Source organism: Chiloscyllium plagiosum, unplaced genomic scaffold (genome assembly GCF_037043375.1).
Source record: "Chiloscyllium plagiosum isolate Xiang-an unplaced genomic scaffold, Cpla_swu_hap1 HiC_scaffold_1, whole genome shotgun sequence".
Lineage (NCBI taxonomy): Eukaryota > Metazoa > Chordata > Chondrichthyes > Orectolobiformes > Hemiscylliidae > Chiloscyllium > Chiloscyllium plagiosum.
In genome coordinates this window covers 41,229,853-41,244,613 of record NW_028270139.1, presented here as the reverse complement: position 1 = coordinate 41,244,613, position 14,761 = coordinate 41,229,853, and the positions used below count along the sequence as shown (strand labels likewise).

At 38.9% G+C, this 14,761-nt stretch overlaps 1 protein-coding gene across 10 annotated transcripts in view; it reads right to left on the bottom strand.

Annotated features, from left to right (window-relative positions):
- Positions 1-599: 599 nt before the first annotated feature.
- The window catches only part of sec31a (SEC31 homolog A, COPII coat complex component), a 113,923-nt gene continuing 99,761 nt past the window's right edge, over positions 600-14,761 (bottom strand). For 5 of the 10 annotated variants that reach the window (XM_043695150.2, XM_043695188.2, XM_043695174.2 and 2 more), the window contains 6 exons: positions 10,668-10,706; positions 8,252-8,313; positions 5,600-5,851; positions 4,686-4,805; positions 3,917-3,988; positions 600-1,390 (listed from right to left, as the gene is read on the bottom strand). In XM_043695150.2, the coding sequence (XP_043551085.2) occupies positions 1,211-1,390; positions 3,917-3,988; positions 4,686-4,805; positions 5,600-5,851; positions 8,252-8,313; positions 10,668-10,706 (725 nt within the window). In that variant the 3' untranslated portion in view covers positions 600-1,210. Of the gene's footprint in view, positions 1,391-3,916; positions 3,989-4,643; positions 4,806-5,599; positions 5,852-8,251; positions 8,314-10,667; positions 10,707-14,761 lie in introns of all 10 variants that reach the window. The other 5 variants (XM_043695196.2, XM_043695162.2, XM_043695182.2 and 2 more) reach the window with 2 other exon arrangements.

The following is a 14,761-nucleotide window of genomic DNA, read 5'->3' as shown; positions in this document are numbered from 1 at the left end:
CCTCTGGCAGCCCATTCCATACATGCACCACCCTCTGCATGAAAAAGATGCCCTTAGGTCCCTTTTAAATCTTTGTCCTCTCACCCTAAACCTATGCCCTCTAGTTTTGGACTCCCCCAGCCAATGTCCTGTACAGCTATAATATGACCTTCCAATTCCTATACTCAATGCCCTGACCAATAAAGGAAAGCATTCCAAATGCTTCCTCACTATCCTAACTACTTGCGACAAGAAGGTAATTAGATTTGTTTATCTGAGGCTTCAATGATGATTGGAATAAGGGAGCTTCACATTTATTTTACTACAGTATAGTAGGTTAATTGTCTCAAACAGAAAACAATCAACAGTACTGCACTAAGCCAAGAGTGAGAGTGGGTATGTGCAACTGTATAAGAGCATCGTTCAGCAAAATGTACCACGTTTCAACTTTAACCACTGAACAGACTGCTCTAGAAAAGAACTCAGAGCTGGATTATCCTGAGATATAGGAGTGTCCTGATTCTGCTGTTAACAGTTAGCACTATCTGCCAGATATACACTCCTAGTATTCACCTGCATTAATTTATGACTAGCTTAACGGAAAAAGAAAAGACAATGAATGTAATAAATTAATCTTTATTTAAAAGATGATTGTAGGTGTACTTCTGAATCATAAAATTGAACACAAGGAAGAACAAGCTGTTGCAACTTCTTCCAGAGACTCCGCCATAAGGTCAAGTATCTTCTTCCAGTATATATATAGCACACTCTTCCAGTCTGCATTGGTGTTAGACAAAGCTCTACACTTCTTTCCATTAAAGTACACTTTGCCACTAAATAAGTTAGTGGCACATAAACCTGTATTTTAGTTTGATCAGTAATGCATGCATCTGGATTATTACAATACTGTATGGATTCAATTTGTCCTATGTAGGTCACATAATTTAATGGCTTCTTTTTAAAACAGGCAATATAGGCATTTAAAAGATTGAATGTATTGCCACTGGATTCATATTATCTGATTATACATTGGAATGTTTGCCTAATATAAAAGCACAGTGGCAAGACAATGAAAAAAATGCAATATGGAATGAAACTTACGTCCATTAATCATATGGGTATTCAATTGGTCTTTGCTTAGATTTTCATTTTAATCTAAACCAACATAGGTTTGGCCAATATTTACTTTTTAAAGTATGTAACTTGTTTTTCTTAATCATGACTTCTTTAATCAAACACCTAGTTTATTAGCCTGGGTGAGAACCACTTTCAGAACTGGCATGAAGGCAGAGATTTCACTGAAGTTACTGGTGCTCACAATGTGTGTATGGATGTTTAATCCCTCACTGTAATTCCGAGTTTCAATGCTCCTTGCTATGTTGTGTAAGCCACCAATTATGGCTGGGGAGAGCTGTAAGAAAAGAAGAAAAATGTTAATATCAAGAACATATTTCTTTGACTGTGCCATTACCAGCAAGATTAATGAGGCTACTTGGTGATCTTCAGATTATTATTAATGGTTTCGTCATGACTCCTAAATGATTTTCTTTTCAGAAGGTCACATCAGATTTGTCAACAGGTTATCGAGATTTATAATTAAAGACAGACAGTAATCACAAACATGGTTCAACAAATGAAGCAGTGTTTATTGTCAAATATCATGCATGCTGAACTTAATTTTATTTTATAAAGCCCCATTAGCTTAAGGCAATATGTTCTGAAAATAGGGAGGGTGGGGTATACTTTTATCTCAAAGACAAAGGACATTGCTTTTGAGACACAGGAGAAAATAAGTTATTGGTGTGGAAAAGGAAGGAGCACTGTCTTGTGTTAATGGCTGATCAGGATACCCAGAAGAATTTGCTTCTTTTTCTAAAGGAAAGGAACAGATCGGATGGGACTCTTGACAATTTAGAACAGGGAACCTGATTGAAGTGTACCTTGCTAGTGGTAATTTTATCCAGGAAAAACTGGATGGCATAGAATGACTCTCAAAGTAAAACTGGAAGTTTTGACCTGAAGAATCAAGAGGAGGTCTCCTTCCATTGGATGTGGCAGGGTGATGGCTCCACTAATGTTATACACCCGCTAGAAGGGTGACACAAAACAAAATGGTTTGGTAAGGTTTATTTTGGTTGTAGTAGTTAATGCAAGACTACTTTTTCTTTGACTTATTAGCTACCTTTTAATTAATATCTAATTTTAACATTAACATTGATTGTAAATAGCTAATATCACAGTATTAATTCCTGCTGTATCCATTTGATACAGCCGGCAAACTTGAAACTGTTCCTTAATGCCCATTCACTGCTCTATGTCCAGAACCCAATCCTTCAATCATGCTAACATAATACTGCCAATTCCACATGCTCTTAAATTTTATGCATGAACCTTTTGCCTGACACTTTATCCAATCGCTTTTGGAAATCCAAGTCCTCTACACCTATTGGCTCCTCTTTATCTGCCCCAGTAATTATTTATTCAAAAAACTCTAATAAGTTTATTAAACACAATTTTACTTTCATGAAACCATCTTTATTCTGTGCGATCATACTATGATTTTTAAGTGTATTGTTAGGACTTTCTTTCAAATGGATTCTTGCTGAAAAGAGACATACTATGGAAGCTTTTCTTGTTGCACTCATGAGGACAAATGCAAGAAAATCAAATTGCGAAGGGAACAACAATTTTGTTGGTTGTCAGATTTTAGAAGTGGTTGCATGCTGAAATAGTTCATCTTGAAATACAGGACAATATCCAAGCTTGGGCTGAAAAATGGCAAGTAATATTTGTGCCACTAAAATGCAGGCAGTGACCATCCCCCAAAATTAATCTAACCATTGTTCCTTGACATTCAAGTCACTATCCCATAATACCCCACTATCAATCCACTGACCACTGACCAGAAACTGGACTAGCCATATAAAAACAAGTGACTGCAAGAGCAGGTTAGAGATTAGAACTACAGTGGTGAGTAACTCACCTCCTGTATCCCCAATGCATAAATCAGCATGTGATAGAATACTCCCCACTTGCCTAAATGAATGCAGCTCCAACAATATTCAAAAAGCCTAACAAGATCTAGCACAAAGCGCACATCCACAAACATTCATTCCCTCCACCACCGATGCTCTTAGCAGCAGTGTTTACTATCTAAAAGGTGCACTCAGAAATTCAATTCAACAAGGTTTCTTAGACAGCACCTTCTAAACCCAAGACCACTTCCATCTAAAAGGACAAAGGCAGCAGATTAATGGGAACACTACCACCTGCTAGTATCCCTCCAACTCACTCACTATCCTGATTGGAAATATGCTGTTGTTCCTTCACCATTGCTGAGTTAAAATCTTAGGATGCCCTCCTTAACGGTATTGTGGGTCAACCTATAGCACATGGACTACAGCAGTTCAAGAAGGCAACTCACCACCACCTTCTCAAGGGCAACTAGGGACAGAGAATAAACACTGGCTGAGCCAGCAATGCCCACATCCCACTAATAAATAAAACAAACACATAAAAATGCTGCCAGTTTGGCCTACAACCTTCCTCACTGGCACCACCTATCAAATATGCCCGGTGCTTTTTTGTGGCTTTCTCTGGTGCAAATATGGACTCGGTAAATTGCATCTATGAAGAAAGTAATTAGGAGAAGTTGGCCACGGAAGGAGATTTGTTCTTATATGATAGTGGCTTCAGAAAAGGGTGGAAAGGGGTGGTGGGGTGGGCAATTGCTTGGAAATCAGGAAATATATTACTGCATCTTCAGGTAATGCAAGTCTTTTTATCTGGAGGAAAAGGAAGGGAGGAAAGAAAGAAAGCTACCATATTTACTCTTGGTTTACATAAGCTATGCAAAAACAATGCTGCAGGAAATGAAAGGCTCAGGATATCACAAAGTACAACATAAAAGAAAATCAGTTCATATTCAGTTACTTACCACCTGGTCCCGTAGCTTATCATACAGAGATTCCAATCGCTTGTTTGCATCATCCAGCTTCCTCTTGGTTTGCTAAACAAACAAAATTTTATGATCTACTAAGTAACTGAATAGCAGCAGAAAAATCGTTAATAAAAATAAGTGTGCTATAATTTTCTCACAGTCACAACTGTACTTTACTAATTTCAAGTTTCCATTAGCTTTTCTCTCCTGACTTAATCCTTCCAAAAGAGGTATAATTTTGAGAGCTATGGCACCCTTTATATGCCTCTCTCTTGAATATCCATTCTTTATACCTGAATCTGCTGGCAACATACTCTGTTATGATGGCAGCAATGGTTCAGTGCAGGCTTACATTTACAAAGCCACACTTTGCAATCGAGAGGTCCTTATTGGATACCAAATCCTTGGCCAATTCCCCCTTTTCCCAGCCAGGAAACAACTGCACTGCCCATACTATATTCCATCCGAATTCAACAAACACAACTCAAGATAGGACTCCAATTCCGATCTGTATAAATCAATATTGCACCTCGTTATGTTTATTTGGATCCTGAGCCACCAGAATTTCATCTTCACGATACAGTTTAATATAAAGACTTGTACTTTCAAAATCACTTCCAATATTGGCACTGAAGCAGGCTTACTGAACAACTCACAATTCTCAAAGCGAATTAGCCTACAAATATGTGTAGGCTAATTAGGAACAGCAGAAACTATTAACTACCTATAAGAAAGGCAAATGATATCAACTTTGGACAGCACGTACAGGATCAGTAGCTGCAGTCATGCACCGCTGAATCAATCCTTCAAAAATAATCTTCAGAATGGCATGCTCTTCTGGAATGGGTTTCTTGGCAATTTTCTCAGTGGTTATTGGTTGTACTGGCTGAGCAGATAACAAGACAGAGTTAGAGTTATTATAACAAGGCAGGCCATTTAGCCCACTGAATCAATGTCAGCTTTCCATAGAGCAATTCAGTCAGTCCATGCTGCCACCCCCAAATACCCTTAGCTCAGCAGGAAGATGTGCCTTTCATTTTTCCAAAATGAGCAGCCCAATTTCTCCAAGCTAGCTCATTAGCTACATTTTCTCAATGCTTATTAGATACATGCAGCAATAACCTTAGGTTTACCAAATGTACAACCCCAAACCTCCATTCGGCAATGTTGACAATCAATAGGTATCATGGGCTATTCCAGTAACTAAACTGGATTGGTACCATTGAATAGGAAGGGTTTGGAGGGATATGGGCCAGGCGCTGGCCGGTGGGACTAGATTGGGTTGGGATATCTGGTCGGCATGGACAGGTTGGACCGAAGGGTCTGTTTCTTCCTGTACATCTCTATGACTCTATCTGGCTGGTCCACTATTTAGTTTCTTTACCTGAGACAATCACCCATCCTACCTAGAAAGAAATGTTGACTTGAATCTGAATCTAAGATAACACTTATTTGGAGGTAGGATGTGGTGGGTAAGAAGCAACTTTAGTTCATTCAAAGGAAATTACGAGAAAATACTTATGCAAATGATGAACCCATTGTAAAAGTATCAAGCATATTGTTTATATCATTTTATTCTGTCCAGGATCAAATTTGCAATAACAAATTAATCCAATTTCATCTGAGCCAAGTTTGCTCAGTAAGAATTGCAGAGTTTAAGATCTCAGGACGATCTTGTACCTGCATGATGTCACCAGTAGGAGCACCAGGAGCTTCCTCAGTGCTATGCTTTGGCATCATTGGTTGTAGTGAGGGCTGCACCATTCCTTGATATGAGCTTTGAACTGCTGGCTGATTTGAAAGTTGCTGGGGAGTCTGGAACGAAGTCTGCAGTGGAGGTGGTTGCTGATGCTGCATTGGAGCCTGATGGTCTGCAATTGGGTTCATTATAGGAGCCGTGATGGGTGCAGGAGGAGTAAAGTTGCCTGGTACCTGTATGATATTGTAATTAAAACAATGAATGGACTGTGAAGAAGAACAAAAGAAAAATCAGCTTGACTGTTTAATAAGTCACAAAGCAGCCTAAGTTCTGTAGCATTTATTGGCAATTTACAACTATGTGACTTTTGGAGACAATAATTTAACATTGAAGCAAAGATCTGCATATTCTGCAGGAATCTAAAAATGGCTTTACCTAAACAATCAACATTAAACAACAAATTGATGAAAATCTCTTTTCAAATTGAAATATTAAGTACTGGAAAGATACATCAAGGCCGTCAACAGGACATTGGTTAGGCCACTGTTGGAATATTGCGTGCAATTCTGGTCTCCCTATCGGAAAGATGTTGTGAAACATGAAAGGGTTCGGAAAAGATTTACAAGGATGTTGCCAGGGTTGGAGGATTTGAGCTATAAGGAGAGGCTGAACAGGCTGGGGCTGTTTTCCTTGGAGCGTCGGAGGCTGAGGGGTGAGCTTAGAGAGGTTTACAAAATTATGAGGGGCATGGATAGGATAAATAGACAAAGTCTTTTCCCTGGGGTCAGGGAGTCCAGAACTAGAGGGCATAGGTTTAGGGTGAGAGGGGAAAGATATAAAAGAGACCTAAGAGGCAACATTTTCACGCAGAGGGTGGTACATGTATGGAACGAGCAGCCAGAGGATGTGGTGAAGGCTGGTACAATTGCAGCATGTAAGAGGCATTTGGATGGGTATATGAATAGGAAGGGTTTGGAGGGATATGGGCTGGATGCTGGCAGGTGGGACTAGATTGGGTTGGGATATCTGGTCAGCATGGACAGGTTGGACTGAAGGGTCTGTTTCCATGCTATACATCTCTATGACTCTATGTGAACACAAAATGTCAGGCAGAGAACATTTGTTGTGTGCGGCAGCACACCCTGTGTGTTTATTTTTCCCTTTGAGCTACACATACCTATTAGATAAGCAGTTGAAAGGGGAAGAAAAGCTGTAGAGAAACAGTGCAAGCTGTGGTATCAGGAGAAAACTCCACTAACTGTCTTTTCTCTGAACAGAATGAACTTTCAATGTTATGACATTAAATTTGTGGGTTCAGAGATGTCAAGATCTGATTAGAACCTTATTTTCATTGCACTCATCATCTAAGTCCAAGCACTTACTGTGTAATGACAGCATTATGGAGCCTGAGACAGATTTATTCTCTGGATTCCCCGCAGTCTTCAAACCATAGGCAGCATGTTTTGTAGTAACAGGAAATTCAATGAGTTTCCAAACCATCTCACTAAGTGGATATTCATGTTGCACTAGACACCTGTCTCTGTAGTTTTATATGATTTTTCATCAGGATTTGGTATGGAGTTTGTAACCAGGTCAAAATAGTGAATGGAACCTTCACTCTCACCAAACAAGTTTTTACCTTGTTGTAAATTTCCAGCATTAAGTTTTATTTCTCGTATTGTTAACATAAACCCATCTTGAAATTAAGAAGCATCTTCTAATTTCACACATTTCCTGACAGCTGTGTTTATTCTATTTCATATGCCTCCAAGCATGCAGAGATGAAACAGGAACGTGAGAGAAACAGGAATTTATTAAGTGTTTTATAATGTCTGCTCTTTCAGGTGTCTAGCTCTTTTTGCAGCAATTTCTAAAGTCTGCTTACTTTTCTGAGTCCACATCTATGCTGAATCAATCAAGCACAGTAAGGATCAATAGTGATTAGACCCAGCTAATCAAACAGAGCAGTTTAGCAAATAGTGCCTCTTGCAACCTTTTATGATCACATTTTAATGAAACCTGTGTAAAAAAAACTTCTCAAGTGGGAATTTCATTCACCCTCTAATGAGGGCACTACAGCACCATCTCTAGCACAATGATGTAAAAAGTGTTAGTATAAGTTTGGACAAAGAAATTCATAACAGAAATACAAAAATAAGAACAGACTGCACAATTTTATATTAGAAACTGAATAATAATGCTGCCTCACAGCACCAGGGACCTGGGTTCAATTTCACCCTCGTGTGACCGTCCGTGTGGACTTTGCACATTCTCCGTATCTGCGTAAGTTTCGTTCGGGTGTTCCGGCTTCCTCTCTCAGTCCAAAGATATGCAGGTTAGGTGGATTGGCCATGGTAAATTGCACAAAGTGTTCAGATGATGAGTAAGCTGGATGGATTAGCTATGGGAAATTCAGGTTTACAGGCGAGGGGATGGGTTTGGTGCGATGTCCTTCGGAGGGTCAGTGTGGACTCAATGGGCTGAATGACCTGCTTCCACACTGTAGGGATCCTACGATAATTACCCTTCACCATTTCACTCTGTTCCACCAAACAACAATATATTCAATCATCTCACTATTTACTTTCACAGAATAACCAAGTTTTAAAAATATTGAAACATTTCTTAATTACCATGGTTTTCTTCTTTGGCATCCGACTCAAAGCTGGAGGGTCATTCCAACCATTCTGAGGTCCTTTGAAACAGAAATGTTGTTTTAAACTAGGCTGTGTGAGCAGTGGGAAAACTAACAAATAACAAGAATCCTCTTCTCTAACTCTTATTTCTTATGTGTTTTTATCTCTTAGCACAGCAGACATCACCATTACCGCCCAAGAACTATTAATCGCCTTTGCCTTGTTTTATTATTCGCTCCCAGTCCTCAGTATTTGGTTTTAAAAAGCACTGAAGGGACTGAGTTGTTCAGTTGGTGACCTTCATGGTCTGCTTCAATTCAGCTTCCTTACCATCAGGTACAGTAATGGTGAAAATCTGAGTCCTCCAGAAAAGGCCTGTCGCAATTTTTCTATCAACAGCTTCAATACTTAGAAAACAGAAGCAAACCTACATTCAAATGATCATGCGGCTGAATCAACTTAGGTAGACAGGAGTGTTATAATTCTCTCTTTCATAACAGCAGTTAGCTTACAGTGTAAACACATCTGCTATTCAATAGCCTTGCAAGTTCGCTAAGATAAATCAGGCACTCTAACTACTAATACAGTGAAGATTTTACTTATTGCCACAGCTTTATAATTTGATTTCCGATAAAGATTGAGCAATTTTTCATGAACATATCAGGATTCCTACATGATGCAATCAAATTTTTTGTTCAGCCAGATTTTCATACATTGGTAAAATAAATGCTACAGTGTGTTCACCTCCAAATTTTGTTTTCACAGAGACAACCAGTAATTTACAGCACAGGAGGAGGCCATTTCTTAAGCATCAAATGAATCATCCCAAACACACATGGTCCTCTTTACATTCCCACTGTGTAAGAAGAACACGCTTTAAAATCTCCTCTTCAACTTAAGAGGAGCTCAACAGTCTCCACTCAGTTACCCCCTCCTCTCACAAGATTCAAACTTTGAAAAAGCAAGCTGGTAATCATTTACTCACTATTTCTGATCTGCTAAATAAATATAACTACAAAAATAGTGGAGACATTCTCAGCTACAAACCTCGGTAAAGCATTAAAAAAAATTACACTTCTGGCCAAATTCCTGGAGGCGCACATTTTTCTAACTCTTGCACTATGGTATGGGTTTTTGCTTTAAAGTCTTTTCTGCCCTGCAATTTGCCATTCAAAGATTAAATGAGAGAATCTTGCAGAAAATTCAGAGAATTAAAAGTTAAGGAATTGAACAACTGGCTTTGAATCCTGAAAATGTAACAAAACAACTTCAGCTCATTACTTATATGTGAAAAAGACCAAACATTAATGACCAATTTTCATTAAAATAATACATTTTTTACATTGTGGATGCAGCATACAAAAAGCATGTGCACAGCACTTAACCTCACTGCATGCTTTGTCAATAAACAACATGGCAATTAACACCACTAGAATCTGCTCTCAACTATATAAAACTATCACCATAGTTATAGGTCACATGCCTGCGTCAACACGCAGGGTAACAGGAAGAAATCCTGACTTTCTGTTTCAGAATTTCACTAAATGAAAATGCTTTATTCTGGTGTGAAACCCTTCCATCCCAAATCTTTCTTATTTAGTCTAAATATTTTCTAATTAAAATTGGTTTTTAGTTATGCAAAAAGAAGGCCAAGACCTCATACAGTTAACAAATACAACAGAATTCTATTTCTGGATTTTAGCTGTGTTCAAGAAAGCTCAACATCAATTCCACCACACAACATTCTAAACTATATACTTACTAGCATTTCATCCAACCCCATTCAAGATCATTTTAATATGTAATTTCATTTCATTGTGTTCCCAACAACCATGATTAGATACAATTCCCCCAAGTCCTTCAAAAATCCTATGGCTATCCAATTTTATATTTTATATTTATGGCTATCCAAGTTCAGCTACCCACGGAAAATTGAATAGTTTAAGCTAATCACATCGAGTGAAACAAGATTTAATATTGAGGGAGGCAGAGGAGAGAACGATTTGGAAACAAGCAGAATTTTGACACCTGGCAAATGGCTTTTGATCTTCCTTACAAATAGTGTACTTTAAGGATTATCTTTGTTCATTTGTGATTCCATTGGTAATTATTAATCAGAGTGCTTTCAAAACAGAAATCAAGTCAGCAGCATTTGTAAATTGCATTAGTGCTAAGTAACATTACAAAAAAAACACATACTTGAAAACAGATTCTATTTGGTGTACTAGTTTAACTTTTAATTAAACCCTCTAAGGGGTGCTGGAGTTTAGCATCAAAGTAGTGTTATAAATGATCCATTTCATTGATTTAATTAAAATTCAGTATCATTAGGATTCCATTTGGATTAGAAAAAATTATTCCCAAATCAACTGAGGTTTCCAAAGTAAATTTTTTTTTACTATCTCTAGTTCACCTTCTAAGGAAGTAGTTTGGTCCTGAGAATATATGTCTCCTGTAGATAGAAGCAAAGTAAATTCAGAACAAGAGATGCAGAAGACATGGCTTATCTAATTTCTAAATTGTTTTGTAATTTGGTATATGCTAATGTTTAGAGGAAACATAGGAGGATGACTCATATTGTGCATTAATAAAGCATTCAAATCCTCTGAATCAAAAGCACGCCTCTCTATTCTGTATTTCTTCCCAACTTGTTTTTTTTAGAATACTTTTAAATAAAAATAGGTAACTCTAGATAGTATTTTAATTAATTTCTCTCAATCTATCAAAAACTTTGTATTTCATAGTGGCAATCCTTTTCCCATACAAAGTACATTCTTATCTATAGTATAAGCACACAGCATATGGGTCCAGACAACCCACTAGCTTGCACACTGTAGCATGAATTTAGTATGTAAACAGCTCCAACGTGACTGTGGCAGTACTTACACTGAAAAAACAATGCGAGCCTGATCCATTGGAGCTTCAGTCACTTTGTTGACTAGAGGGAGTCACATCTCCCAAGGTTTGATATTGTTTCTAAAGCAGGTAGGAATGCATTTTAAATTAGGAGTTTGAAATGCATCAAAGCTCCTTGGACAGCACTTTGGTGACTGGAATGAGGTCAGCCAGGTGGATCTCAGAGAATGAAATCCCTGACTGGGGATGTTAACCTGGCCTAATTGGTTGACAGATATAAATAAGAATTTCAGGGCTTCTGCTCACTCTAGGAACCCGGCTCTTGCTAGTTGAGTCAATGTCATGTATTATGACATCTATTGTGGGCGGCACGGTGGCACAGTGGTTAGCACTGTTGCCTCACAGCGCCTAGCACTGTTGCCTCACAGCGCCAGAGACTTGGGTTCAATTCCCGCCTCAGGCGACTGACTGTGTGGAGTTTGCACGTTCTCCACGTGTCTGCGTGGGTTTCCTCCGGGTGCTCCGGTTTCCTCCCACAGTCGAAAGATGTGCAGGTCAGGTGAATTAGCCATGCTAAATTGCCCGTAGTGTTAGGTATAGGGGTAAATGTAGGGGTATGGGTGGGTTGCGCTTCGGCGGGTCGGTGTGGACTTGTTAGGCCGAAGGGCCTGTTTCCACAATGTAATGTAATGTAATGTAATCTAATCTAAATAAAAGGTGACTTGGGGACACAATACTGGCCTTCGGGAAATTATTTCAAGCACCTACCAGACTCATGACCACTTCCATCTAGAAAAACGAGGTCAGCAAATACCTGGGAACACCACCTTCAGGTTTCCCTTCAAGCCCGTCACCATCCTGATTTGGAACTATATCACCGTTCCTTCACTGCCACTGGGTCAAAATCCTGGAATTCCCAACCTAATGGCATTTTGGGTCAACTTACAGCGCACAGACTGCAGCAGTTCAAGAAGATAGCTCACCACCACCTTCCTGAAGGCAACTAGGGACAGGAAATATATGCTAGCCCAGCCAGTGATGCCCACATTCCTTGAGTGATTAAAAAAAACTTAAACCTAAACTTGTCCAAATACTTCTTAGATGTTGTTAAGATTTCAGCTGCTACCATCCTTTAAGGCAGTGAGTTCCAGACATCCATCATCCTCTGTGTGAAAAAGATTTTCCCTAAATTATCTTCAAATCTCCTGCTCCTTACCTTAAATCTGGTTATCGATCCCACTACTAAGGGGAAATGTTTGTTCCTATCTACGCTTCATAATTCTGTACACCTCAATCAGTTTCTCCTTTAGCCTTCTCTCCTCAAAGGAAAACAACCCCAACCTATTTAGTCACTTTTCATAGCTGCAACACTTCAGCCATGGCAACATCTTGCTGAATCTCTTATATTGCAATCACATCTTTCCTATCGTGGGGCGACTAGAACTGCATCTAGTAGTCCAGCTGTCACTTAACTTCTCCCCGTGTCTGCGTGGGTTTCCTCCGGGTGCTCCGGTTTCCTCCCACAGTCCAAAGATGTGCAGGGTCAGGTGAATTGGCCATACTAAATTGCCCGTAGTGTTAGGTAAGGGGTAAATGTAGGGGTATGGGTGGGTTTCGCTTTGGCGGGTCGGTGTGGACTTGTTGGGCCAAAGGGCCTGTTTCCACACTGTAATGTAATCTAATCTAATATTGTACACAGCTCGATCATAGCTTCCTTGCTGTTTTATTCATTGCTTTGACTGATGAAGGCAAGTATCCCAGATTGTTTCTTAACTAGCTGTCCTGCTGCCTTCAAGGATCAGTAGACACACACAACAAGATCACCATGACCCTCTGAATTTCCAAGGGTTATAGTATTCATCATTTATTCCCTTGCTTTCTTAGTCCTCACAAAATAAATCACCCCACACTTTTCCAGATTAAATCCCATCTGCCAAACTATATTGTCCTATAGTCTATGGCTTTTCTCCTCACTAATTATCCCACCACCAACTTTGAGTCATTTGCGAAATTGCTGATCATACCTCCTACATTCATGTCTAGATCTTTAATGCACTCTAAACAGTAAAGGACCCAGCACTAAACCCATACAGTATGCCCGCCAGACCAAGGTTTCCAGTCACAAAATTAACCCTTGACAAGCACCTTCTGCTTCCTGCCACCTAGCCAATTCGCCAAAATGCCCTGGATCTCATTGGTTCTTACCTTCTTGATCAGTTTCCAATGTGAGACTTTGTAAAATGCCTTCCTGAAGTCCACATAAACTACAGCAACTGCACTACCCTTCAATATACCTAATCACCCCCTTGAAAAATTATATTCTTCCCCCTCAGGTGGAAGGAAAAGATCTTGGAATGTTATTTTGAGAAACAAAACAAGCGTTTTACTTAACTAGCTAATATTTATCCCTCAAGCAACATCACTGAAATAGATTATCCAGTAATTTATCCAATTCTGTATATGGAGTTTGCTGTGTATGGGTTGAGTACAACACAACAGCAGTGACTGATTTCTAAAAAAGGCATTTTTTCCCTTTCTTCCTCAGGCAAACATTCATAATTACAGGGTAGCTGACTGAAGGAAAATAGAGTAAAACGCAGAGAAAGGGCATTTGTGGATTCATGTGTCTCAGGAATTAACACTGAGGCTGTAAGCTCTTGATCTGAAGTTTGGAATAGAAATGAGAAAGAAACCAAATCTTCAGATGACATTAATCTAGAAGATATGTTTTATAAAATTTGTGGTCCTACAATTAACAACCCAATGATCCTTGCCCCTGAGTTCATCAACAACTTGTTTTATTATGTCAAAGGTGCCATAGGAACATAGATGATTCATAAATAAAGACACTTCACAAGAGCAATATGAAATGAACTGCAACACTAAGGAGATTTTAGAGCACATAAGAGTCATAGAGATGTAAAGCATGGAAACAGACCCTTCGGTCCAACCCGTCCATGACCAAAATCAAAGAACTAGATTTTAGAGAATGTTTTAGAGGAGGGACATAAGATAGAGAGAAACATAAGAGTTTACAGAGAGAACTGTATAGCTAAATGCTCAGGCTCTGTAGGCGTGGCCACCAACAAAAGAGCACTTGAAATTAGAAATGCCGAAGAGGGTAGAATTAGAGCAGTGCCTGAATTTATGATGCATCTCAAATACATGTTTATTAAAACTAATTGCAAAAGACATTGTTTGAATAAACTAGTCAGAGATTATATGAAACAACATCTGCAAAATCATTGTTTGCTCTGAATGCAAGATTGATAAAGCTGAGAACTACAAATGGAGAAGCTCTATAATGTGATAGATGGACAAACAGGCTGGCAATTCAGATACATATGCAATTAAAAGTTAATTCACAATTGCAAAAAGTGATCAAATAAACTAATGTGGTGCTGGACTTCCTTATTTTAATACTGTACATCTTCTGTGGTGATGACCTACTCCAGACAGTTGGTCAGATCTACCTTGAATATTGCCTTCAGAAAGTTTTGGTCTCAACATTCAACAATGGCAACTGACATGAAAAACTTCAGTCATAATGAGACACTGAGTAAACCTGGGTTATAATCCTTGGAAGTGAAAGGCTTAAAGGATTCAGAGAACTAACTTGCAATGTTACAGCACATTTCACAATCTCAGAAT